We start from the raw sequence: 26,954 nt of genomic DNA on the forward strand, positions 1-26,954 counted from the left end.
TGTTCCTGCCTGAGCCTCTCCAGCTCCTTGTGGAGTGGCAGGAGAAGCTCCCAGAGCACAGCACCAGGGTGCCCTTCTTGAGGCTGAACTGAACATTTGTTATGCTGGTTTTTTTTTTGTCCCTCTCTTTTCTGAAAGCCTTCCAGGGATGGCTACAGGAGTGTTCCTGCTGGGGGTAGGAACTGCCAGTCCTCTCCAGACTATTTTTTCCAACTGAAGTAGATCACATGCAGCTTTGCCACTCTTTGCCAAGCTCAAAAAATAGTCCCAACCCCCTCAGGGCTTGAGGTCCGTTCTGTCCTGACCACAGGCTCTGCAGCACAGGGGCTGTCCCCCCCATCCCCCCAAAAATGAAATACTTGTGTTATTTACACCATAACACATATGTTTTGTGGTATTTTTTCCCCCATATGGTTTAAGGAGATTATGGGGATTTTTTTGGGCCCCTACCAGTAATGCACCCAACACATCACCTTGCAGCGAAGGTGACTCTGCTGTGACCAAACCAGTCTGGGACAGGAGCAGGGCAGGCAGGCTGAGCAGTGTGACCATGGAATACACTGGTCATTGAGCATGGAGACTCTGTGCTCAGTAATTTGGGGTCTTGCCTATGGTCTAGGATGTCAAAATCATTTGTGGTTTAATCTCCTGAAGGGAAGAGGGTGAATGTCCACTCACATATTCCTCAAAACTCTCCTTTCCATCTTTTAATTCTTGCTCATCCCTTTGCACAAGCCTCGTGCATGCAAGGACTTTTTAGAACTTTAATTTATGCTACTTTGCATGTCGGATCCCAGCAATTTTTCCATCTTGCATGGAGCACTCTCCTGTCTGTTCCTGGTGTGGGCTGGGCTCTGCTGCTTTCTGCTGGTGTGAAAATGTGCCCCTCACTCCTCTCTGCCTCCTGTGCATCACTAAGCCCTGGACTGCATGCAGATATGAGGAGAGTTGGGCTGATGTTATAATAGAATTGGTAAAGTTTTCCTCAAATTAGCCTTAAGTTGGTTCTTATTAGCCTTTAAGGTTGTCCTTTTTAGTGCTGAAAATGCAACGTATTCCATGGTGCTGTGTGTGTTTGCCTTGTTCCTGCATGGTGGGAGCCTGTGCGTGGGCTGCTGCTTAGCCTGGAGGTTTGGCACTGAGGATTTGGCTTGTTTTCCTGAACCTGTTGCAATTTTCCTGTGTGAGGTGGTGATTTTTATTTTCTTTCTGCATCTCTGCTGTTTGCTGGTCTGTCAGGGAGTGCAAGCTGCCCTCCAGTCTTGCTTGGCACTGGGTGTGTGCACAGGGCTTGAAGTGGGGACAGCAGTGGAAGGTGAACAGCAGTGTGGGCTCCCTTGCACATGCCAAGTGTTCTCCTGGGATATTCCATCACTGGCATGCTCTGCCTGGCCTGGCTCTGCCCATGGCAAGTGAAGGCGGGTGGTGAGTGCCACCCCAGGGCCCCTGGCAGGGAGCTGTCCCTGGCAGCTGACAAATTTGGGAAAGTCAGTTGTAAAAGTTGTTGCTGGTTGTGTGCATCAGTTTGATGATGGTTCTTGATGATGGCTTTCACTAACCAGTCTGTGACTAACTGTGGTTGTTTGATTACAGAGGGAACATCCCCACGCTAAACAGGTATGGTACTCATCATCTTCTCCAATTTCAAAAGCCACATTAGAAAGAAGTAGCCTAATCCTGAATGTTTTAACATGTTTTGTTGTAGTGCCCTTCTCTTTACTTGGGAAACTCTCAACCATAACTCTGCTCTTACCTTCCCTTTTCCTCTCCCTTTGTCTAAAACATGTTTTCAGCTTTTCTTTAAAAAAAAAAATAAAATCTTTGCATGCAGCAATCTTTGAAATCAAATTTGCTGGGTGACTCAGCTCATCTGCAGTGTGTTACACAGCAAAGTGCTGTCCTAGGGTCTCTTTTGGCACTGGTTTCCCAGGTGTTGACCCTCTGGTAGGGTGTCACAGTGACCCCAGGCAATTCCTCCCAGCCCAACCTGGTGCTACCCTGGTTTCTTGTCCATAGCTTAGAATTTGTCAGGGCTGTTTCACCTTCCTCACACCATAGATGAATCTACATCTCAGGCAGCTGACAGCATGTTTTGTTGTGGTTTGGACGCTAATTTTTCCTCCCGTGTCTCAGTTGAAAAGTATTTCTTGTTTTAAATAATACATGAAAAATGTCTGCTGTCTTTTTGTTCGGTTCCTGTTCTGTGATAGTTTTTGTATTAGTTGTAAGAAACATACACCAAGGCATGTCCTGAAAAATTCCTCTTTCAAAACGTGAATACCTATTATTTATTACTGCTTACAAGCCTATTTAGGGAAAAATAGTAAAAATGGGCTTGGAAGTCTCACGGCTCTTAATCAGAGATAAATTGAGGAAACAGAGAGTGACTTTAGCATGGAGAGCTATTAATCACACTGATGATACTTTAGACTTGTTAACACTGTACTCAGGCCTGGATCACAGTAGGTTTGGTGTGTGGGAAGGAGGAAATCTCAGCAAAGCTGGGAGGTGGCTGTGGCAGGAGTGCTCAGCCAGCTCCTGGGTCGGAGTGGCTTGCCCTGCTTTTCCCAAACAGCTGAGCACCCCTTGGACTTCCCAGCTCTGAGGCACCGTGTGTGAGCTGGGGAATCAATTCCCTGACTTTTTTTCCTTATCTCCTCCTGCTGTGGCACCAGTGGGGAGGAGCAAAATTAATGTGTCCCTAAACCCAGGGAGAGAGAGTGAGGAGCTTGTGGTCCCTGGGCCAGATCCCTGCTTGTGTCTCTTCAGAAGTGTCACCACGTTGCAGGCAGCTCTTGAAATAAGTCTGAATGAAGATGAGTCTGTCATACAGCTCAGAAATTGGTGATAATTACTGCAGAGAAGGCAAACCCCAGCTGTGGTCACCAGAGAAAGGTCCAGTCTAACTGTGTGCTTTATCCTCACTGTGTGAGAAGCTTCCTCTGCTAGTCTTGATCATAGCACTGTGAGTCTTTAAAAAAAACCCATAAAAATCACAGGATTAGTGAGGTTGGAAAAGACCTCCAAGACCATGGAGTCTAACTTGTGACCGGTCCCCACCTTGTCAACCAGCCCAGAGCACTGAGTGCCTCGTGCCACATCCAGTTGTTTCTTGAACAGGAAGTGTAGGAATATGAGCATAAGACTCAGTAAAGAATTTTGGAGAAATCACTGTACCACACTGCATTTGAGGAGTGCAAATTATAGTATGATCAGAAAAATCATGGAATCAATAAGATAATGCAGCATGGTGTGCTTCAACCTAATTTGTAAAAATGTACTGAATCCTTCAAGTGTCAAATCTTAAAATTGCTGCTGTTTGAATCACGTTCCACCTGTAGAGCAAAACATAAAGACAGGAGGAAAAATAACTTCAGCTTTGCATAACCAGAATTCTCCTGTCATGTAAAGAAATACCTGTTTTAAGGGGTTATGACATTATTTGCTAACTCTGAGTGCTCCTGTCACTGAGACAACATCCAGGTAAGGGTGGCACCAGAGGCGTGGCAGGGGCTCTGGAGCAGGCTGAGAAATCCAGCACGGATTGCACAGCCACGCTCCAGGTACCCACACCTGCTCCCAGTGCTGTCCCCTGTCCCTGCTGACTGTGCTCTTGTTGCCTTGCTGTTTAGAATGTCCTTCTCTTCCAACCTCAATCACTATGGGATGGTGCACGTGGCCAGCGTGAGCGACGTGCTGCTGGACAACTCCTTCACTCCCCCGTGCCAGAGGATGGGTGGCATGGTCTCCTTCCGTACCTTCGAGGACTTTGTCAGGTGTGTGGGGCTTGCTTCTGTGGCCACCTCCCCAGCTGGGCCCTGCCAGAGCTGGGGGAAGGCTTTGCCAGGTCTAGAGCCAGGTTTAGTCTGGTCCTGAGCGTGTTTATCCCTGTTTGGATCCCTGTGTGTGTGTCCCCTTGCAGTCTCAGCATCCCGGGTTCCTGCTGGTTGGAGACCACTTGGGAACATGCTGATGTCTCCTAATGCTCTGTGGATGTGTGTGGGAAGGAGTTCTTTGTGTTTCCAACCTTTTGGGATAGGCAAACCCCCAGCAGAGCCCTCAGCCTGCGTGCAGGAGGTCTCTGACAAATGTTGGACGATCCAGATTATGGTTTAAGGAATTGCAGGGAAGGAGAAGGAGCCCTTTCCTGCCAGGACTGGTGGGTTCAGTACTGGATGCTCCACGTGCTGGCAGTGGTGTGGTGGTGATTGCTCTCTCCCTGGTGTATTCCAGGATCTTTGATGAAGTCATGGGATGCTTCTGTGACTCTCCCCCGCAGAGCCCGACGTTCCCTGAGGCCGGCCACGCTTCCCTGTATGATGAAGACAAGGTAGGGTGGGTTTTATTCTGGAAGGTGCTCGCAGGCTGGCAGCAGGCTGAGGCTGGATGCTCCTCCCTAGCTGGAGTGCTGGAAGCAGGAGTTAGCTTTGTGTATTTATGGCTGTGATTTGCTTGCTTGTTCCACAGTGGGTGACTCGGCGTAGGCAGCCGCTTTTGAGCTTGGTTCTAAAACTATGGCTCAGCCTCTTGCTCTCCATGTAAATTTAGTTTATGGCTTTTAGCATCAGCAGAATTACTGGATCTACAGCAGCATAACAGAGTTTAAACCCCCTATTAAGTCTCCAGACCCTCTTTCTGCACGGGATGTTGAACTGCATCTTCAGCCATCTTTGTCCTGCGTCTGACTTGCTGTGTTTCCTGTCTTACACCCTTTCCAGTCACTTTAAATCCTCATTCTTCCCTCTGTTCTACCTCTTGGAAGTGTTTTTGGGAGGAAAGGCTGAGTGGAGCCGCTCAGTTTTTGCAGTGATGTGGAGAACAGGTGCAGAGGAAGCAGGTGGTCCCTAATCCGTAGGGATAGAAGTCCATTTCCCTTAGGACACAGGTAGCTGCTCCACAAGAGTGGGGAGCTCTGCTGGAATATAGCCTGTGTGCAGAACAGGGCTTTGTTTTCCACTGATCCAGTGATCCTGATGTGTGTAAGCACTGTAACCTTTTCCAGAATATTACTGTCAACCTTAATGTCCTCAGATACCTCTCTTTACATCCCCTCACCTCACCAAGGTAATTTCCTGTCTAGACTCACTTTTTCCCAGTTAATCACAGGCTTCTGAAGACTGAATCTGTAATTGCTTGAAGCTCTAATGGAACTGATGTTTCCACATTAATTCATGTTGTTGTAGATATGAAAACTCACATTGTTTTGCCCCTACACTTTGATTAATGTAATTACTTTTCTTGATGCGAAGTTCTCTACTGTTCTTGTGCTGCATCTGGTAAAGAGAGGCACTGACCCTGTGGCCTGTCTCATGCTCAGATTTGGATTTTCCAAAAGAGGCTCCTGTTTGATGTTTGTGGACATTGGCTTCTGTGAAATTACAGATTTATGAGGCTCTTTGGTCAAGGATTTCCCTCAGTTTTCCCTGGTGCGCCACTGAGGTCATTTCCCCCAGAGCATCTCTGCTTTAAAGCTGGATTTAGGGAGCCTGTTCTGAGGTCTAGCAGGTGTTAAATTATTCATGATTCACCCATGGGGAATATTCCCTTGTCCTTGCAGAGTGCCCGGGAGGAGCCCATCCACATCCTGAACGTGGCCATCAAAACCGACAGCGACGTGGATGATGATAGCCTGGCTGCCATGTTCAGGGAGTTCACCCAGAGCAAGGTGAGGCCCCTGCATCCCTCTCTGGCCTTGTGCAGCATGGGAAAAGTCTCTATGTTCCCAGGTTTGGGAGTTTTTGTTTGATTTCAAAACAAGCATGCTACAGTTACATCCTTGATTTATCCCATCTAAAGCCTTCCCATTGCTTTGACTGGTGGCTGCACCTCCCTGAAGTCACCAGGTCATTGTTTCTCCTCCTAATCTGTCAGGTCAGGACTTCTTCCCTTTAATTTTTGGTGGGATGAAAGACTTGGAAGGTTTTAAACACATCAAGTCAATCCACATACTCTGAAAATGTGTTCTGTCCATTTGCCTGGTGATAAAGTTGTTGCATGAGCAGCAGAACCATGTAAAATGACATTAAAATGTCCTGTATTTGTGTATCATCATAGTCTTAATGCGATTAAAATTTACTGCCCTTGTTAGTATGCTGGAGCATCCACCTTATGCAACATTCCTGGCATGAGGAGGAATTATTTGGCACGTTCTTTTGCCCCTTCCTAAGTGTGGGATACACTTTAGAGTCCCAGATGTGAGTGCTGGGACAGCCTGGGTTGGGAACAGCCTCCTTGTGTCCACTCTGGGCTCTGCCTGCACCTGCTTTTCTGGTGGTGTGAAGAACTCCACCAGTTTGTGGAGCTGACTGTCCCAGTAGGGATTCCTGGTGCTGCACTGGTTTTGGGAGCACTGAAAGAGTGTGGAAGGTGGGAACATGTCCTGCAGAAATCAGGGGTACCAAAGTGGGAATGGCATCCACATGGCTTCAGCAGCTTCCTGTCTCTTTAAACAAGGAAAACAATCAAATCTAAGAATTAAAACTAGTTCTGCTTTTCATCTGCTTGATCATGCTCCAGGCGTTTTATGGGAGGGGATAAAAGGAAAGAAATAAAACACACATATATAAAAATCCAAAACCACATTAAACTATCAAATAGGTTGATCCAAATTGTCCGAATAATCTTCTAGTCCCAGCATGTTGTGTGTGGTTTTTTTAATAGAAATTAGGATCATATACTTGTAAATGACTTGTGGAGGAGATTGAGGCAGTCAGTGGAAATGGAGTTTCTCCAGGTGCTGATGGCTAATCGCTCTGTAATAGCTGTGGCCTTGCTGGGAGACCCACATTATTACCATGTAATCAGAATCCTGTTGCTCTGCTGTTATTGTCTGCCACTTGTGGAATTTTAAAAGCAATAACAATTTTTGCTTTTTAAATCATGGCATTATTAAAGTTATTTTCTTCCTCTTGCCATGAATATAGTCACTGCTGCTCATTTCCAAAGGGCTTAACCTTAGTAAAACATCACAGTCTGTGCAGAGAGGGGCTGGTTTGTTCCTGCTTGAGCTGAGTTGTTGTTGCTTTTTGCGTTCTTGGCTTTTGAATTGGAAGAGGGGGCAGGAAGGAGAAAAGTTTGAAAAAGAGGAGAATGATGAGATCTTAGCACTTCAGAGGATCAGTGGCGTGGCAAGTACTGATGGCAGCACTCCTCTGAGAGAGGACTGAGGGGAGCAGGAGAGAGAAGCAACCAGGATGGAAATTCTGTGATGTGTTTGAAAGAAAACCCTGACATCTGGCTTGTATCACCTTTGCAATGTGGAATCTTGGAATCTCAGGATGGTTTGGGCTGGAAGAGACCTTCAGGCCCTGCCTGTCATCCCATCATCTCTTGTCCATCTGATTCTTGTCATGTTCCTCTCTGCCCATACAAAAAGTCCCCCTCCCTTCTATTTTAATGTCCTTAAAGTACTAGGAGGTCACAGTGAGTCCCCCCTGAAGCCTTCTCCAGGCTGAGAGCCTGGATGTGTGCCTTGGGCTGGGTTATCCATGAGCTTACTGTGCCAAAGGCAAGTATGAACTTCATTCTTCTGTGGGTTAGCTCTTCTAAAACTCATTTTCCATCATTTTCTATGACCCTACCACATCTATGCTGTGCTCCCTTCAAAAAGCAATCTTGGCAAATGACCAAGGATATTTCCTGCAAGATTTGGGTGTGACTTCTGAATTCCTGCTTAGCCAGGCTCAGCTGGAATTCACAGTTCCTGGGATTTAGTTATTTACCTGCTCAGGTGGAAGGGATTTTGGTATTTATGCTGCTAAAGGAGCTGGGAAAGCTGAAGGGGGGCAGGAACCCAGAAGGATCTGCAGAGTTTTGTCACTTCATGGAGGTTTTCAGTGTGTTTCCAGTCTGTTCTTTTTCTGCCAGTCCAGTCAGCTGTTTCAATCCTTGTTTTTGCAGAAATCAGTCCTGATTGAGCATGGCATTCGAAGGCTGACTTTCCTTGTGGCACAAAAGGTATTTCCATATCTTTCCTGGTGCTCTGAACTCTTTGGTTTCTAGCTCATTGTACCATTGGCATCTGACATGTTTTTTCTTCCAATTAAATGCTGCGTTTACTGTATTTAGTTCTCTCTTCACTGGTTTTGTCCTGTAAAACTTGAGATGGTTTTCATGAATTTGCTTAAGAAAATTAATTTACAATTGTAAACAATCTTGAAGCCTCTTGTATTCTTGAATTAATTCATTTTTGATTTTAATCCTAATTGCTAGCTGTCTTCTGCTTTTGTTTTTTTCTTCCTATGTGTGTATGTTTCGTTTGTAAGGACTTCAGGAAACAGGTCAACTATGAGGTGGATCAGAGATTCCATGTAAGTAAAAAGGACCTGGAGCATGGTGGCATTCCTGATGTGAGGCCAGGAGACACTCAGGGGGCTCTGGGCTTCTCATTTGGATCTTATTTCATGCCCACTCTGGTGCCAAAGTGAAGTGTTGAAGTATTTATTTGAACATCTGACTGCAAACCCACACTGGGCCCATGGCATTCAGAGGGGCCACTGAGGCTCTGAGTGTCCCTTGTCACCTGGCTGAGCTCAGGAAGCCACACTGATAAAAATTTCCTTGTGTTTCAGTGTTGTCCTCTGTTCTAAAGTGCAATTATCAGTGAAACCGGATTTCTTAGCTAGTGTGGCAATTTCTTTCAGCTTCTAACTGATTTTAAAATAACTTAGAGCAGTCACTGAAAGGGCTTGTTAAATTTTGCAGAATGGTTTTGTGATGTGGGAAATGTTGGATGCTCTTACTGCTGAGAATTACTTCTTTCCCCAGGCTCTGGGCATCAGTGAGGCCTGGTTTAGATGACAGTGTAAGGCATAAACCTGATTTTTATCTCTTGGGTCTCTACTTTCCAATTCTGGAACTTATCAGGAGCCTTTGAAGTACAAAAAATTCACCCTGTGCTCAACACAGCTGGTCTAGGAAGGTTTATGAAGGGAAAACTAGTTCACAAATCAGCAGAAACAGTGTTGGAACCTATGTGAGAGTCACCACGTGGGAATTGTTACTCACAGTACAGGTACAGAGCTGTCAGTCAATGGCTTAGGAAACTGGATTTTGTGGAGAGTTTTTTGGGATGTTTAGCAAGAAAATCTAGGCTTTAGGTTTGAAAAAGGAAGTTTTAGAGAACAGTATGGGTATTGGGGAAATAAAAAATCAGAGTTGCTGAGTAAGTGCTGTGGGATGTGTCAGAGGTCAGAAAGGAGGCACAAAACAGGAGGAACCATCCCCAAGCCCTCCCTGGACCCTGAGTTTGGTGTCATCTGGCTGCAAAGTTTGTGGAGCACATCTGGGAGCTGCTCTGTCAATCTTTATTACTGTCTATCCCATCCCCTTCATTACTGGACCAACTATTAACTTAGCCAGGGCCTGGGCTTGGGTTTGTTTTTGTTTTAATTACAGTCTATATAATTAGTTCCCAGCATGTTGAGGTAATAGAGAGTTGCTCCAGCAAGCTTCCAATTTCCTCATCTCATTAGGTTTTTAACGTGATTATTAGTATAATAATCAACTCTGATGATTTCTGGTGTAGCTTTTCACATTCTGCGGTTTGCAGGGTGTCTTGATTGGCTAATTTAGGCAAATTATTTTGATTGTCTTGATGATGGTTGGTTGATTAGAACACAGCAGGGGTATAATTCTTCTGCTTAGGAAATGGAGCACTCTTTTGGATTTTGGTACCAGGGCACTGAGGATTTTTGTGTGTGTGCACATCTAATGATGATATTTGCCCAGCACACCAGTGAGGTGCCTTGGAAGCAATTCCATTAGTGGTGGAATGAGCCTGGAGATGGTGGGAGAAGCTGGCAGCGTGCAGAGGAGGGCAGGTAGGAGGGGCTGGGAGAAGTGAGGAAATGTGGAAGAGGTTGTTTCTTATATGAGGCTCACAGACAATGGGTATATTGAATTTTAAGGCAGCATTTCTTTTACCACTGCTTATTTTGGAAGAGTTTCCAGGCAAACACAAGTTGTTTTGCTCAAGTGAGAGTCACCAGCTGAGGTTTGAGGGCTGTTTTACCTAGGAGAAAAGGAAGATGACTGACCACAATAGTACTTTTAACCTTAAAATCTGTGTTGCTCAGTGGTGGCTTGTACAGTGTCACTGGCTGTCACACTCCCTCCAGCTGGGCTTGTTCATCTTTCATGGATATAGTGGAATGTGAGCCAGAAATTCAGTGGCTCCAGGTCAGATTCCCTGTTTTTTTGCTTAGTTAGTCAGTCCTGGCAAGTTGTGTGTGTCCCTTCAGGTCACCTTCAGCACAGGCAGCAGTGTTCTCATGTGCTCCAAAGCACTGGCCAAAGTAAAAGTGCAATTCCAGAGGAGGGCATGGATTTGCCTGGATGGAACTGGAGGGACAGGATGCTAAAAACTCTCAAGGCTCTGCCAGGGTTTTATCTGTGCAACAGAAAACCAGATAAACTGAGTGGTGTATGGGGGATTTTTGTAATTGTTTTGCTGTTCCATACAGGAGAGTAAAGTTATTTGATTACAACTCCCAGTTTTCCTTGGGAAGAGAGTATTTCTGGCAGTAATGGTGTGAAGAGAGCTGTAGAATAAGATCATTGTTCTGTGTACAGCTGCATCCATAACAGAGTGTTCACATCACTCCAGACATTTCCACAGGAATCTTAGTCATAACAGAACTAGAAAAAGTTTCCCACTACTGTGTGGCCACTTCTGTGTTGTTATCTGTTAATAACTGACAATAATAATCTAAAGCCAATCAAGCAGCCTCTTTTGCATTAGTGAGGGCAGGTTTAAGCTACCTCTGCTGTCTTGAAGGTGACTTGATTTTTCCACCACCTTTGTGATGTTGAAAAAGTAGCTGGGAACAACTTGTGTCACCTCCTGTTCTGTGGTGCTGCCCCAGGAGTGGCCTGAGAGCACTCTGGGGACATCAGTGCTTGCTTTGGGAGGGCTAACACTGTTGTTTTTGTTTTCAAACAGAGGGAATTCCCAAAGTTCTTCACGTTCCGTGCCCGGGATAAGGTGAGTTGGATATTCTTAATACTTTTCTCCAAGTGTTGGCTTTATCCTTCTTTCATGCAGTGATTCACTGCTCAGAATCAGGACAAAACCTCCTGGTTTCTGTGGAAAAGAGGCTTTTTTGAGGGGGGTCCTGCAATTTGTGTTATGCTCTCAGCACTTCAACAATTTCACAGCTCCCAGTGCCAGTACCGCATGAGATAGAAAAATCTGGGTTGGATTTGTTGGAATTTTTAGAGTTCAAATATGAAATTTCATTAGTGTTTAACCTTTCCAATGCACTCTTTCCCACCCTCTGCTGTGTCCATGGCCCCTGCAGTTTGAGGAGGACAGGATTTACAGGCACCTGGAGCCAGCCCTGGCCTTCCAGCTGGAGCTGAACCGCATGAGGAACTTCGACCTCACAGCCATCCCCTGTGCCAACCACAAAATGCACCTGTACCTGGGGGCTGCCAAGGTGGAGGTGGGCACAGAGGTCACAGACTACAGGTTCTTCGTCAGGGCCATCATCAGGCACTCAGACCTGGTGACCAAGGTGAGTTTGTCCCTTTCGTGATGCCTAAAGAGGCTGACCTAGAACAGAAGCTGGACAGAGTTAAAGGAATAAAGCAGGGATTTATTAAAAGCTTTCAAAGGATTCACCTTGGGCAGTGCAAGAGCCTGGCTGTGGCTGCAAACAAGATGTCAGAGTTTTCACACTTTTATAAGTTTGGGTCCATTTCCGTATTGGGGTTCATTGTCCAATTCCAGCTCCAGGTTCTGCAGTCCCATCCTCCCAGATTCTCTCCTCAATTCTCTGCTGTTTGCACTTTTTGGAGCTGAAGCTGCAGCGGTGTCCTTGGTTCTGAGACTGGAAAAGGATTGGTTTGTGTGACTGAGCTGTGAGGAGAACTTGTAACACTTTATATGAAGTTCAGAGTTACATACTAATACAGTACAGAATCTGGAAAATATGAAAGCTAAAACTTAAGGCATCATCCAAGGTAGTGAGTGAAACCCAGGGTCATCCTAGGGACCTGCAGGATCCAAAACTGACCATTCCCTGGCTGGAGGGCTAGTGCTGCTCTGCAGAACCATCCCTTTGAAATCTTGGTATTCCTGTGCTCCAGGGAGATTTTTCAGGGGCCCAAGAGGACAGTCATAACTCCTTAGATCCTGAGGCAACAGTGGCTTGCCCTGTCTGGTTTCAGATTTACTCTGAGCCAAAGGAGGGCACAAGGCAGCCAGGTGTGGGATGCAGGCACTGGGAGCACTGGCTGTGTGCTGGGGGTGAATCTCCTCCAGGGCTGCACGTGGGTTCTGTTCTCTCCATCAAATCCTCCTGTGTTCTCAGGCAGTGATTGGTGAGTAAAAAAACCAATGTTTCTGGCAATCTCTGGCAGGAAGCCTCCTTTGAGTACCTGCAGAACGAGGGTGAACGTTTGCTGCTGGAGGCCATGGATGAGCTGGAGGTGGCTTTCAACAACACCAACGTGCGCACGGACTGCAACCACATCTTCCTCAACTTCGTGCCCACTGTCATCATGGACCCCTCCAAGGTGGGAGCTCCTGCCCAGTTCGGGGCTCTTTGTCTTTCCAGGGCTTCACTTGTCAGAACTAAAAGGAGTTTTGTTCATAGAATCACAGGATCATGGAATGGTTTGAGGTGGAAGGGACCTTAAAGCTCATCCTGTTCCAATCTCCACACCCTCCACTGTCCCAGGTTGCTCCAAGCCCTGTCCAGCCTGGCCTTGGACGCTTCCAGGGAAGGGGCAGCCTTTGCCAGAGCCTCCCCACCCTCACAGTCAGGAATTTCTTCCCAGTATCCCATCCAACCCTGCCTTCTGGCAGTCTAAAGCCATTTTGTTGTACAGCTCAGCTCCTCTGAGTAAACTGAGGGACAATTATTAGAAATGTTTTGTGTTTGAAACTACACCTGTTTTTCCATTATGTGTTTGAGGTAAACAGTTTTAATAAGGAAGCAGATGTAAGTGCTCTTCTGTTTGCTACAAAATTCAGATTCCATCCAAATAAAACATGAGATAAATTAGGAGCTTAAAAAGAATCTGTAAATTCAGCTACAAAAGTGCCTCATTTTCAGTCAGATACAAAACCACAGAGATGAACGTTATAAATAAATGAACATTAAGCTTTGTAGATGCACAGATGAAAGTGTTCAGTCATAAAGGATGTTTGTGGTTAGCAGAATCACCACAAAGCAAGTCCCAAGTCCAGGCTGAATTTAGCTGGAAATCAGCATTCAGTTCATGGGTACCCAAAGATGAGAGCTGACCTTTCCTGAGGAGAACAGCTGAAAGTTTAAGAAGATGGATTGAGTATCAAAATAACTCTCTTGCTTGCTGACTTTTAAATCATGATTAAAAATTGGTGGCTTAAATCCCTTTTGAATGAACCTTTCCTGGCGTGTCCAGAGCTGTTGGTTCCCAGGAAGTTCAGAAGAACCTGGAATATTCATCCCTGGAAGTTGAGCTGCCCTCAGATACAAACCATGAGTCTTCTTTGAGCTGCTGTGCAAAAGGGACTTTTTTTGGGAAAAATGTTTAACCCAGCCTATAAATTGCCTTCTTTTAATATGCACTCTGCCCATAGTGGTATTTTATAAAGTTTAATAGAAGAGCAGAAGGCCCAGCTCCAAGTGGTAATTGCTTTGTTGATTTAAAGCTCCATGCAGGCAGTGAAATGTGATTATTGTGCATATAAGGGCTACAGAACTGCTTACCAGGGATTTGGCTTCCCTGGATTCTGTAGTTCCCAGGTGTGAGTGATGCCTGTGGAGGGGAGGCAGGGGGTCCCTGTGTTGGGTGTGTGTGGGGGGGTGTGTGCTGGTTAGACTGGATGATCTTTGAGGTCTTTTTCCAACTTAACCATTCTGTGGCTCTGTGTGCCATGAAGGAGCAGGGATGGGAGTCCAGGGAGCAGGGATGGGAGTCCAGGGAGCAGGGATGGGAGTCCAGCGCTGTCCCACTACACCAGTAGTCCCCAGGTGAAGTTCCTGCCTGTCTCAAGGTTTAGGATGAGGAGGAGCAGGTCACCAAGGTCCTGTAACCGCACTGGGCCGTGCGCTGATGCGCGATGCTCCTTGGAGCGGCGGACGGGCGCGACGCGGGGCAGTGCCGGATCCAGGGACGGTTTGGGTTGGAAGGGACCTTACAGCCCATCTCCCTGCCCCCCTGGCACGGGCAGGGCACACCCCCCGTGCCAGCTTGCTGCTGAGCGAGGCTGTTTGTTCCCCGTGCAGATCGAGGAGTCGGTGCGCTCCATGGTGATGCGCTACGGGAGCCGCCTCTGGAAGCTGCGGGTGCTGCAGGCTGAGCTGAAGATCAACATCCGCCTGACACCCACGGGGAAGGCCATCCCCATCCGCCTCTTCCTCACCAACGAGTCGGGATATTACCTGGACATCAGCCTCTACAAGGAGGTGACAGACTCCAGGACGGGACAGGTACGGCCCCTGCGGACCCAGGGATGGGCGAGAGCGTTGGGAAGGGCACACCTGGTACCTGATGGGTTGTTGGAAAAGAGAAGGATTTGTCAGGAAGGTCTCTATGTGTAGCAGAAAGATCTTTGAATGTAGACTCTGAAGAAGGAATAGAAATGATAGCAAGTTTTGATACAGAAGAAAAGAATTGCTGAGCCAGTCTTACTGGATAACGAAGAAGCCAAAGGGTAAAATGAGTTGGAAGGGGTTTTTATGACTCAAAGCAAAGGATAAATCCACCTCAAATAAAAGACGTTTTTACCAAACAAAAAGATTTTCACAGGCAAACGAGGAAGCCAATGTTGCAAGTGGAAAGAAAGGTCTCAAAATTCTCCACTTCTAGCTTAAACTGTAGCATACTGACTTTTTGTGATTGTAAAATAGTAACATGAATATGGCAATGTTCATATTATAGTAGGCTATAGGTAAAAGTATTGATTGGTTGTTTTAAGATGCTCTGCAGTGAAAAGTATACAGTGCATTGTAACCAGAACTGGAGTTGGCTTCAGATACAATAAAACAGCATTTTAAAGAGCCACCTGAAGATCTTGCAGTGTGTTGTGGTGGCTCCAGGTAATCTCAGAGTGGTTTGACTTGGAAGGCACCTTAAATCTCATCCCATTCCAACCCCCTGCCACGGGCATGGACCCCTTCCACTAGACCAGGTTGCTTCAGTACATTTTAATGTAGCACAAAATTGCCATTCAGTGTAGGCAAAGGAAGGAGAATGTAAAGGTAAAGTTGCAGCAGCAGATGTGAAAATGTGATCAGTTAAGTCAGTCAAGTTTTCTGGTTGTTTTGTACAATTTTTGGACAGCTGTTTTCTCAAAAGAGTTTTCCTCAGAGTGCTCATAAAAAAAGTACTGGGAAAGGAATCACTGCTGGTGCTCATCCTGTACATTGCAATAAAATATATTATTAATTATACATTTTCCTGAGTAGATAGAAGAAAATCTGTGAACGTGTCCTTTAAATTCTAAAGATATAAGGAATGACCTGGGTAGGATGATGTAAAATTATGGAAGGTGCTTTTATATCATTTTTATGAAGTGTAATGGGCTCCTTTGTAATGGTTGTGGCTGGTGTGGTATTTCTGTTTTCCATGGTGCAGGAACAGTGTGGTTAACTGAAATACCTACATATGCTAAAACTCATGGAGCATGGGATGCATGGAAAATATTTAAATAGAGAAATGTTTACATCTCCCCCTGTAATCATCTCCCTGCCAGGCAGGAGAAGCAGCAGAATAAATCACTTGGGTACTGTGGATGTAGAACACAAAGTGCTGAGTCACCTTTCTCCCCCTTTTCCCATTTAATTTTTCCAGTGAGCTGCTGGCCGTGGAGTCCATCCTGCTCTGAGATCCCAGAACAGATAGTGTCAGTGTGCTTTACCTCACTCCTGCCTTTGAGGGGAGATGAGGGAAGAAAAGAACATTTTAATAACCTCCAACAGCTCAGCTTAACCCTTGAGTTGGGTCAGTCACTTGTGAAGGTCACACATGAACTCTGAACTGATGAGCTTCATTATTTAAAGCTTGAGGGGTGGGCTTGTGGGTGTTTGTGGTTTTAGCAACTTTTCCAGTATTAAATTTGATTTGTTTTCCAGAATAATAAACCAGGTTCTAGTAAAAAAAACTATACTGAAGTTTTTAGGAAACTTCCCCCTCATGATGGAGGTTTGTAGGGCGAGTTCAGATCTGTGGATTTTTTTCCTGTGTTTTCAGATGGTTCTTTTAAACTTAGAGAAATATTTTTTAAAAATTAAAATATTACTGATGTGATGGGTACTTTCATAACTTAGAAGAATAGTGAGAGAATGATCTCTTGTTTCTGAGTAGTGATAAGTGGTGATGCTCAGCACAGACTTCTCCAGTTCCCTACAGAGTTTTCCAGAGATTTAAGGACAATTTCCCAGTGCACATCCTGACAGATCCCAAGATAAGCATTGCCACAAACACTCATTACCCTGAACAAATGCTTCCCCCATTAAAGAAGCTGCCTCCCAAATGAATGTTTGTGAAGACTGAAAAGAGCATGAACTGCTGGTTTCATCTAAAAAAAACCTAGGCTTTACTGAATTCTGTGTAGTTCTCCATTTAGCTCAGTTCTGTTGAACATATCCTGATCATGTCCCTCCTGCCAGGTGTGTCCCTGTTAAGCAGCATTTGGGCCATTTAAGGTGTTTTTATCCCATTCTTATCTCCTGTTTCTCCATTGAAAAACTTCCAAGTCCTGCCTGCCTGGAATATATAGTGCCACGAAGCACTGCAGTTAGTAATTCATGTTGCTACTCTGGGAAAATCTTTTAAACTTACAATATCAAAACTTCAAGCCCAATGACATATGCAAGTCCTGACCCAGCTGGCAGATCGTGCTCCATAAATAACAGAGTTCTGCTGGCTGCTCCCAGCTGCCACCATCCATGGCACAGCCTCGGGGTCAGGGGAGCTGCTGGGGACTGGGAGCTCCTCTCAGGCCAGGGTTTGTGCTGGGGGTGAGGCTCTGGGTGCTCCCCAGGGATGCTCTGGGTGTGGCTCTGTGTGCTCTGTGCTCCCCAGGGATGGGGCAGTCAGTCCTGGATGCTGGGATTGTGCAGTGAGGTGTCTCCTAGGGCCAGCAAGGTGTGATGGAGCACGGGGTGCCTGAGCATGAGCAGCCTTGCAGAGGGCAGGGACACTCAGGCTGGAGTAGCCTGGGGATTTCAGGTAAGAGCTGGATCAGCTCAGGGTACAGAACACATGGCTTAAGCAGGACTTGGCTGTGGTTTGTCCTGCAGATCATGTTCCAGGCATATGGAGATAAGCAGGGACCACTCCATGGGATGCTGATCAACACTCCCTACGTGACCAAAGACCTGCTGCAGTCCAAGAGGTTCCAGGCACAGACTTTAGGGACATCATATGTCTATGACATTCCTGAGATGTTCAGGCAGGTGAGTACTCTTTGTTGCTCTTTTTGCCATCCTGATTGTCAGGGAATCCCAAGGGCCAGGGATTATCAGCTATGGATTGAATCTACTTTGAATGAAATTAGGATAAACTACTGCTAGAGTTCCATTAATGAGTCAAACACTAAAAGCTGAAACATAAACCATCTCCCCTTTCTTGTTGCCATTTCTTTGTTTTCCCACCTTGTCATCTGCCCTTCCTAGATGGTTTTTCTGGTTTGCTGGATTCTATCCTGAACCATCTCATTCACATTTCACTTTGGGAGAAACTGTTTCATGAATCAAATCCCAAAGCAGGTGATATCCCTGGAATACTGTCAGGATGGATATTTCGAGGTGTCCTGTTGGGAGCACTGGCTTGGGAATAATCCCAAATTCTGTTGGGAATACCACCCTGGGATGGATTGAATAGAAATACTTGCAGGTGACATTCTTAAGGAGAATTTCTCTTCCCACCCCCAGTCTTTGATCAAGTTGTGGAATTCCATGAACGAGCACGCGTTCCTGCCGCCGGCTCCGCTGCCCTCGGACATCCTGACCTACACAGAGCTGGTTCTGGATGACCAGGGCCAGCTGGTGCACATGAACAGGCTGCCAGGAGGAAACGAGGCAAGTACCCCTTCCTTCCATGCTGCTCCTCCCTCCCTGCCCCACCAGATGTTGTGCTTTGGGCTGCGTTTGGACAATGGAAATGAAAATTTACCAGCCGGGCACAAAAATCTATTTGTTCAACCTCTCACAGATGAAATCTCACTCTTGAAAATGAGGTTTTTGTTTCATTAAAAATTAATACCTTCCCTACAATGGGTGTTTTAACTTCTGTAGTAAATGATGATTCCATTTCAAACCTGTGCCTATGCTGGGCTTCATAATTAAAAAATGCTCATTCAGCTGTTCCAGGTAACTGGGGGTTGTATTTGAGCAAGATGTGTTTTACAAGACTAAATAGAAATATTTTCATTTGTTAAAATAAAAAAAAACCACCAAAACAAAAACAACCAGCACAAACCACAGAAAAATCTATTTTATACTTTCATTTCCACCCTCCCCATGTAGTTTTTATCAAGGTGTGTGGAACCTCCCCCTCTGGAGCAGGAATTACTCAAGAGTTACAACGAGCTGATGTTGGGGGTGGCAGAGTCACTCCTGGAGCTTGAGCAGGAGGAGGCATTGCTGTTGTGGTGGGGTTTTGCTGGGGTGTCTTCCCATTAGGAAGGCAAAAATTGCAGCTTTGGACTGACTACAGAGTAAAGAGAACCACTAGAAGATGTGGTGGTTATTTTTGTGGGAGTTAGGAAGTGAATGTTCTAAAGTAATTTGAATTTGAGCAGTTCTAGGTGATGGTATCATTTATTTTTTTTCATGGTGTCATTGAACCATATTTTCCTAAATACACAGCTTCAGGTTCTCAGAGGCTCTGTTCCAAACCATCAGGGTAGTGATGCAAGGAAACAGGGCTTTTCCTCACCATTTCCTGCATGGATCTTGTCAGGGGAAGGTTTGGTGTAGGATTTTTACAAATTGCCCCTGATGGTGACTGTGGGTTTGCTGTGGTCTTGTCTCCTGCTGGATTGAGAAGAAATGTTTGAACTGGTCTAATTAAAGCTGGAATGAGCTGTTCCCTGCACTGCCAGTGCATTCTGAGGCTGCTGAGGAGCCTTGTGCCATCATCTTTCTCTCTTTCCCTGCTCTCATTCAGCCTTTGAGTGGATGGTGGCTGGGGAAATAGCAAAGTCCCTCAGGGACGTCGCTCTGTTCTTGCTGAAATTACAAGCACAGAGCTGCCTGGGCATGAACATGTAGTGTTTACTCTGCCAGTATGAATACAAATAGTCTTATTATAAGAGATTCTGTACCCAAAGACCACCAAAAAAAATTAGGAGTTTTTTTTTTTTAACCCTTGGTAGACTTCAATGTGTTTAGTCCATAAAGAAATTACGTGGCTGTTGTGGTGTGGGGAGTGTTGGTATTTTAAATTAATCTGATCTGATGTGATCTATCAAATGTCTTCTTGCCCAGAGGGGCTGTAGAGGTTGTGGCTCCTCTGGAAGTGTGCAAGACCAGGCTGGATGGGCTTGGAGCAGCCTGGGACAGTGGAAGGTGTCCCTGCCCATGGCAGGGGTGGCACTGGGTGGGCTTTGAGGTCACCCCAACTCCACAGTGGGGTCTGTACCCCAGAGATCCAGAGCTGCTTCCAGTGAGCTGACTGACAGATGAAATAGGAACTTCTCAAGTAAATGTGAGATGTTCATTATTTTTTTTCTTTCTTGCCAGCAAAAGGTGCTGATTCTCTGAATTCAAAGTCATTGGAGGGATTGCCCATTGTGTTTTTTAGCCAAGAGTAAAATCTGTTGGGAATTGCTGTCTGTGGTGAATGTTGTTGTTGTTGGGCACATTTAGGTTCCTGTTCTCCTTGTTTTGGATCAGAGGCTCAGAGCCATTCCCACACTTCCAGTGGGAGCCCCAGCACCAGGGGCTCAGCTGCTGGGAGCCAGGGCTTGGCCTTCCTGACAGTTCCATTTCCTCCTGTGAAAAAGGGTCAAGACACTCTTGCTCTTACAGCATTCAGCTGAGCTGAGTGCCCTGAGTGTTTGAGCTGATGAGAGGAATTGAGAAACCAACATAAAATCCAGGAGATTTGTGGGCAGCGTGTTCAGCCAGAGCTGCAATCCCTGCTCTGACACAGGGCAGGAGCTCCAGGCTGGGCTTCTCCCTGTCCTCACAGAGTCTGCAAGCAGCATTTTGGGCAAAAATCTGTGTGTTTTCAGGAAAATCTTGAGGTCCCAAGACTTTTCCCAACCCGAGAGGTTTTTCTGACCACTCCCCTTGCCCACCACACCACTGCAGTAATTAACTCTTTGCTGCGGTCTCAACAAAGAAGCCAAGGAATTAATGGACTGTGAAAATAAAAGTTGTTCTTTATTCCTAGGCTGCTCCAGAGCAGAGGGTCCCAGTCCTTGTGCTGCTGGCCCTGCCCTGCCCTTGGGGCACAGCACCATTGCTAATGGTGCCTTTTCTCAGCTTCTGACCATCCACCTCTTTTCCACTTTGTCACAGAATCCCAGACTGGTTTGGGTTGGAAGGACCTTAAACCTCATCCTGTTCCACCCCTAACATGGGCTGTGCTAAAATGGGGAAATCTCTGAAAGGGTCAGGAACTGGGTGAGCACAGAGCAGTTCAGGAGTGTATCCACCACTGTTTAAATCACAGACCTGGAGCACAGTGACACCCCCTTCAAAGCCCAGGGCTTTGTTCCCAAGATTAGCATATTAGCAGAAATCTCAGTGTGAAAAGGTAATTCCCTCAGCCCCTTGCAGAACTCAATATATTCCTTGTCAGTCCTGAGCCAGGCATTGGGATGCTTTTCTATAGCACTTTGTGTGTTTTGACTACAATTTCCCCTGATCCTCTGGCACCAGGAAAGCACCAGCTGCTGATAAGACCCAACTAATCTTCAAGGACAAGGAGAAAGTGATGTAAGGAGGGCCTGCAGCAACACCCCACATCCTTCTTCATCCCTCTCCTGGTGCTCATGGAAAATGTCATTTTCCCCACTGACACTAGATGTCACAGTTTTTCCTCCTCAGTAGCACGAGGATCAGAAATAATCCACAATCACCACTGTCTGCTGGAGCTTTGGCTGCAGCACCTTTCCTGGGTAGGTGGGAAGGTTTGGCCAGGGGAAATTTGGGATGGCAGAGGGCTCCTGGAATGCTGCTCTGGTGGCTTTCCGGATTGCCAGAGGCAGAAAGGTGTAGCTAATGCATTTTATACAAGCACAGCTTAATCGTTGAGCTGCATGTTCTGCTTTGTCACCCCCTGTTCCTGCATTTTATGGCAGGCACAGGGAATTAAAACAGCAGCGAGAGCTGCAGACTTCTTGGAGGGTTTTAAAATCCCCAAATCCAAGCCTTCCAGGAACAGAGATGGAAGAGGTGGCACAGTTTTATTCTCTGTTCTCATATAGATGTTTGAGCAGGTGTATGTGGATCACATGGATACTGTGGACTGGAATGTTCTTGCCCATAGGAAAGCTCCTGGTGAAGGTTGTCTGTTGCTTTCTGTGATGTATCTTTATCCACCTGTAATTTCAGGAGGAATTTCTCCATGCAAAGGTTGGTCAGGGACTGGAAGGGGCTGCCCAGGGAGGTGCTGGAGTCCCAGCCCTGGAGGTGTCCAAGGAATGACTGGATGTGGCACTCTGCTCTGGGTGACAAGGTTGAGGACGGCTCACAGGTTGGACTCCATGATGTTGGAGGTCTTTTCCAATCTGGATGGTTCCTTTCCCTGAGCACTTGGTCACGTCTCATCCTGGAGCTGTTCCCTCCCATCACTCAGCTCGTGCCAGCGTGCTTGGCTGGGCTGCCACCACCACGCTTGGATTGCTGAGGGACACCTTTTCCAGAGCCAAGAAGGAATCCTGGATTTTGGCACTCCACCCTTGTCAAGGCATGGAGCTGGAATGCCTCTGGCAAGCCCTGTGCACTCTGCCCTTTTCCTGGGAGCTGGTTCATGCTCCAGATAAAAACTGGAAAGCTCTGCACAGTGTAAGCGCAGAGAGTCACTCTTTTAGATCTGAAGTTCCAGGCAGCAGATCCAAATGATGAAATGCCAAAATTGCTGCATCTGCACCAAATAAATATCCATGTTCAGCTTTCCAAGTCTGGAGGTAAATGGATGAAATGAAGCCTGGCCTCCAGTGCCCAGGCTCAGCACTGTCCTGTAGTGAGGGAAGTGGAATAAACCAAAACTGTTATCTTCTCTCTGGTGCTGAGGGAACAGCTGGAGCGGTGCCAGGGGCAGGTTTAGGTTGGATAACAGGAAAAGGTTCTTTCCCCAGAGGGTGGTGGAGCACTGAACAAGCTCCCCAGGGAATGGGCACAGCTGCCAGAGCTCCAGGAGTGTCTGGACAGCGCTCTCAGGGCTGGGATTGTCAGGGTGTCTGTGCAGGGCTGTGAGCTGCACTGGGTGATCCCTTCCACCTCAGGATGTTCTGTGATTCTGTTGGCTGTGCTTCTCCAGGAATTACAGAACCTGCCAGAAAGAGCCTGAAAAGCTCCCTCTCCCCTGCACCAGCTGCCACTGGCATTGGCTCCCCTCTGCTCGGAGCCTGCCCTGCTTCCCGGAGGGAGCCTGGGAGCGGCTCCTTCCCCGTTCCCCTCCGTGCCTGTCATCAACAGCTCTGGCTGCCACTGGCAGTCAATTTGGAACTGCATCAGTGTGTGTATTACTGTTCCCATCGATAGTGCAATTAATGTTGAAGTCAATTTTGGTGTTAATTTTAGGCCATGATTAGTGTTGACACTGGGTGTCAAACGAGCGGCGTTTACGAGCGCCGTTCGTTAGCGCGCCTGTTTTACTGGCTCTTAATGGTTCCATTAAGGCCAAGATGGAGTGGGAGAAGGTGTGTGTAAAATTATACATCTGAAACTTGGGTGTTATCTCCGTGGGTCGTGCAATTCTGCGGGGCTGGGGCCGTTCAGGGAGCAAATGGCATCTGAGCACTGAATCCTAATCACAGTTTGGAGCATCAGAAATAATGATCACTTCTGATCGGGGCTTGTGAATAATTCATCCCCTTTGATTTTCACATGCTGCCCACTGATACTTTTCAAACCAAATGTGTTCCTACAGGAGAATAATGGTCCCACTTCTTATGGAAATACCGTGGCACAAATCATTTTGCCAACATAAAAACAGTTAAATAAGACTGTTCCTGCTTTTATTTTTTCCTCCGCCTCTTCTTCGCTCCTGGGTGTGCTGGGAATGGAGCTGTGGCACGAGCAGCACTTCCAAATTGTGCTGCCTCTTCAAAAGAGCCTGCTCCAAAGCCAGGGCTGCTCACCATCACCTGCTATTGCCTGCCAGTGCTCTTAGATGATTAGCTCAGCCTGGCTAATTAACCTGGGAACTCTCCAGTTTTTGCAGTGCTGCCATTAACTTAAAAATCTCATTATTCCTTTTTTTTTTTTTCTAGAATAGGAAGCCATTTTCCGCTGCCCATAAATCTCAACCGAATCTAGCAAATTCATAGCAAAAAAAAAAAAAAAATTTCCTTAGTTGTGCAGATCCCCATGGCTTTTGTTACTGGATAAATGACACAAAACAAGACACCCAAGTTAACAGTGGTACACTTTTAATTTTTCTTTTTCTGAACTGTATAGGGTTGCTCCATATTTCTCAACTGTAAACTGTTTTCAGGAGTTTGTACATTGGCTAGATTGTTTTCTGTTCTACTGGTGAGCTCTGGCAAAAGGGACTTAACTGGTGTAGAGGATGCATAATCTTGGGTTAGGAAACTATTCCAACACTTCTGTTACAGTCTGAAATTTCTAAGTAAGAAATGCCTTAAATTGGCCTGTTTCCTGTGCTGTCAAAAGTCATCAAGCTGCTGAAAGTGAGGAAAATCTCTTACATCCTGGTGGGTGGGATGGATTGTGGACCAGCCCTGGGAACTCCTTGGTCCGTCACTGGTCCCTTGGCCCTGGCTGATGGGGTCAGTGTGGCTGTAAAGAAACAACTTTTAGGGATTTTTGCTCCCTTCTTTGAAGCTTCTGCAGCATCTCTCTGTTCCAAACCCTGCAGTTGGAAGCTGAGGTGGAACTGTAAATGCAAATATTCAGAGGCAAACAGATTATTCCCTTTCGACTTGTCAGTGTAGGAGTGGAGGAATCCAAGGAGAAGGTGAACTGAAACACTCTGTTAACTTGCAATCTCAGCTCTTGGAAGGGGAGGTGTAAGGAAGGATCTGCCAGTAGCTGGCTGTAATATTTTTGGATTGCTGCCTGCTTTACTTCCAATGACCCTTTGATTAATTCCTCTGCCTCTTTATTTTTTTTAATGAGCCTATTATGGCATATCTTATTGCAGATGCTGATTGGATCTGGGCTGTGTATTGTGCCATTTGGATGTGGATTAAATGGCACAGATCTATCTGCTGCCTCTCCCCCTCCTGCTTTAGTTCATCATGCTCAGAATTCCGAGGCTCCACAATGAGAGTCTCAGCCCTGCTGATTGCAGAGGATGTGCAATCGGCTTGAGGAATGTGTACTCAGAGCTTATGATCCTTGGGCAAGCGGGGACTGGGTGATGCATGTGGCTTTCAAGGGACACTGCTGTTCCCATCTGTTAATGGCATTCTGAGCTGGCTGGCTCCTGGAGCCGTGCCTGAGGGATGGGGCAGGCAGGGGAGGAGGTTGGGCCAGGAGAGATCATCCCGTGTTGTTTTGGAAAAGAAAAATAGGCAGCAAAAAGCGTGTTGCTTAACCAGGAGGGTTTGGGATGGAGCTGCTGTAAAACTGGGGAAGGGAAAAGGGAGGAGAGGAAAAAATGAATGGGAGGATGTGGGGAAATTCTGAGATGCAATGAAATAAAAAGGTGTTTAAAAGGAGGAGTGGGTGAGGGTGTGGGGTGTCATAGCTGGGAGGGCTGAGCAGGTGGTCAGGAATCCTGTGCAGCAGAACATCCCACCTGACCCTGGGAGCACATGGAAGACACAGCTCCCTACCAGGGGAACGTGGGCAGAACGTGTTGGACCTGTGATAAACTCCTGAGCAGGGAGAGGGAAAACCTGTGTGAGTGTCCTGGTGGGATGAGAGCAGTGGGGAACGTGCTCCAAGGAATGTGGGAAGGGTCAAGTGCTTCCAGCTGTGCTGTGCACTGGCAGAGCCCATCAGAGCTGCTGTTAGTCAAGTTCCCCAGGAAACTATGCCAAGTCCAAGAGACCATTCCTTCAAATAAGAAAAATGATCCCTGTGTGACTCCCTTCTGTCACACCTTGAAGACACAACTTTTTACTTTGTGCTGCTCTCTGCAGATTGGGATGGTGGCCTGGAAGATGACCCTGAAGACCCCGGAGTATCCAGAGGGCCGGGATATCATTGTCATTGGCAATGACATCACCTACAAAATTGGCTCCTTCGGGCCCCAGGAGGATGTGCTGTTCCTGAGGGCATCTGAGCTGGCCCGGGCTCAGGGCATCCCTCGGATCTACGTGGCAGCCAACAGTGGGGCCAGGATTGGCCTGGCCGAGGAGATCCGGCACATGTTCCACGTGGCTTGGGAAGACCCAGACAACCCCTACAAGGTAAGGGGGAACAGGAACCGGGGGGGGGAAACTCTGCAGCAGCCCACAGGAGTCTTACTTTGATACCACCTCTTCTAATAGAGGTGAAGGTAAATGTTTCTCAGAGTGTCACATCCAAAGTTTTCCTTGGTGTTGGATCTGGGACCCTGGAAATGTCCAAGGCTAAGCTGGGTGGAGCTGGGTGCAACCTTTCTAACCCAAACCATGCCATGGCACCAACCACGTGCCCAACCCTAACCACCTCCCAGGCATCTAGAAGGAGTTAGTGCTAAATACTGCACCATTCCCAGCTTTCACTGGCCTCAGCTGCATCTCCAGTGTTGAGAGAATATTCTTACCACTGTGGAATTTAATTCTGCCCCTGTGGAAATTTGTTTTTGGAAGGGATTACAGGGGAACAGGAAGGGACTACGGATGGGATTGGGATGAATGAGCTGTTTTTCCCTGCAGGGGTACAAATACTTGTACCTGACTCCTCAAGATTATAAGAAAGTCAGCGCCCTCAACTCTGTTCACTGTGAACACGTGGAGGAAAATGGAGAGTCCAGGTAGGAATGAAAAGCTTTCTGTTCATCCTTGGGTGATGCCTGGCATGTCCTTGTCCTCCACTGGGGCATTCCTTAGGGTCAGGGGATGGAGGCTTGGAAGAAGGAAGTGAAGAAAAGGTGAGAGCCTCGCTGTAATCGTGTTATTTTCCTTTTTCCCTTTGTCTGTGTTCCTTTCCTTTCTTGCTCTTTCTCTTACAATCAGCCTGTTCCTCACATCCTGTGGGGATGACAGGACACTTTTCCCAGGCCTTCCTCTCCCTTGGCATTTCCCTTGCAGTGCTGCTCCTGTGGGAGCATTCCATGGTGCTGCAGGATGGGTCCTGCACAGCTCCTGCCTGGGCTTTATGCACATTTCTCCTTGGAGCCTTAATGATATTTAGTCACTTTTCATTTTCTTTGTAGCAAACTGATTCAGCAAATCACTGGACCTTGTGACTCAAAGGCTGTCTGTATCTCCCTCAGGTACAAGATAACGGATATTATCGGGAAGGAGGACGGGCTTGGAGTAGAGAACCTCAGAGGATCTGGCATGATTGCTGGAGAATCATCTTTAGCCTATGATAGTGTTATCACCATCAGCTTGGTAATCCCCCACTGCTTTCTATTCTTCAAATGTATTGTCTGTTTCAGCTAAAAATCCTGTGATGATATCCCAGACATCCTTCTGGGATCAGTCTTCTGGCTGATGGGAATGGGCTCCTGTAGGCTTTGAACAATGCTCCTGGCACCAGTGCAGGGCTGGGTCCCCCCCACACTCAATTTCAAACACTTCAGGCATTTAGCCTCATATTTGCTCAGTCTGAAAGTAGCTGCTTTTTTTGTTTTTTAAAATAAAATACATTTATGTTCACATGCTGTGTTTTTTGAAGTAACGGAATCTGGAATTTTCCAGTGAGAGTAGATTTTATGGC

The 26,954-nt window shown here is 46.6% G+C and overlaps 1 protein-coding gene across 1 annotated transcript in view; it reads left to right on the forward strand.

Moving 5' to 3' along the window:
• ACACA (acetyl-CoA carboxylase alpha) overlaps window positions 1–26,954 on the forward strand; it is a 101,125-nt gene that overhangs the window by 43,080 nt on the left and 31,091 nt on the right. The window contains 15 exon segments of the mRNA XM_062507329.1: window positions 1,594–1,617; window positions 3,633–3,776; window positions 4,234–4,330; window positions 5,558–5,665; window positions 7,900–7,956; window positions 8,265–8,309; window positions 10,943–10,984; window positions 11,301–11,516; window positions 12,364–12,519; window positions 14,220–14,423; window positions 17,238–17,393; window positions 17,871–18,017; window positions 25,226–25,495; window positions 25,946–26,043; window positions 26,506–26,626. Of these exon segments, the coding sequence (XP_062363313.1) occupies window positions 1,594–1,617; window positions 3,633–3,776; window positions 4,234–4,330; window positions 5,558–5,665; window positions 7,900–7,956; window positions 8,265–8,309; window positions 10,943–10,984; window positions 11,301–11,516; window positions 12,364–12,519; window positions 14,220–14,423; window positions 17,238–17,393; window positions 17,871–18,017; window positions 25,226–25,495; window positions 25,946–26,043; window positions 26,506–26,626 (1,885 nt within the window).

The sequence above is a fragment of the Cinclus cinclus genome, chromosome 22, assembly GCF_963662255.1.
Source record: "Cinclus cinclus chromosome 22, bCinCin1.1, whole genome shotgun sequence".
Taxonomy (NCBI): Eukaryota; Metazoa; Chordata; class Aves; order Passeriformes; family Cinclidae; genus Cinclus; species Cinclus cinclus.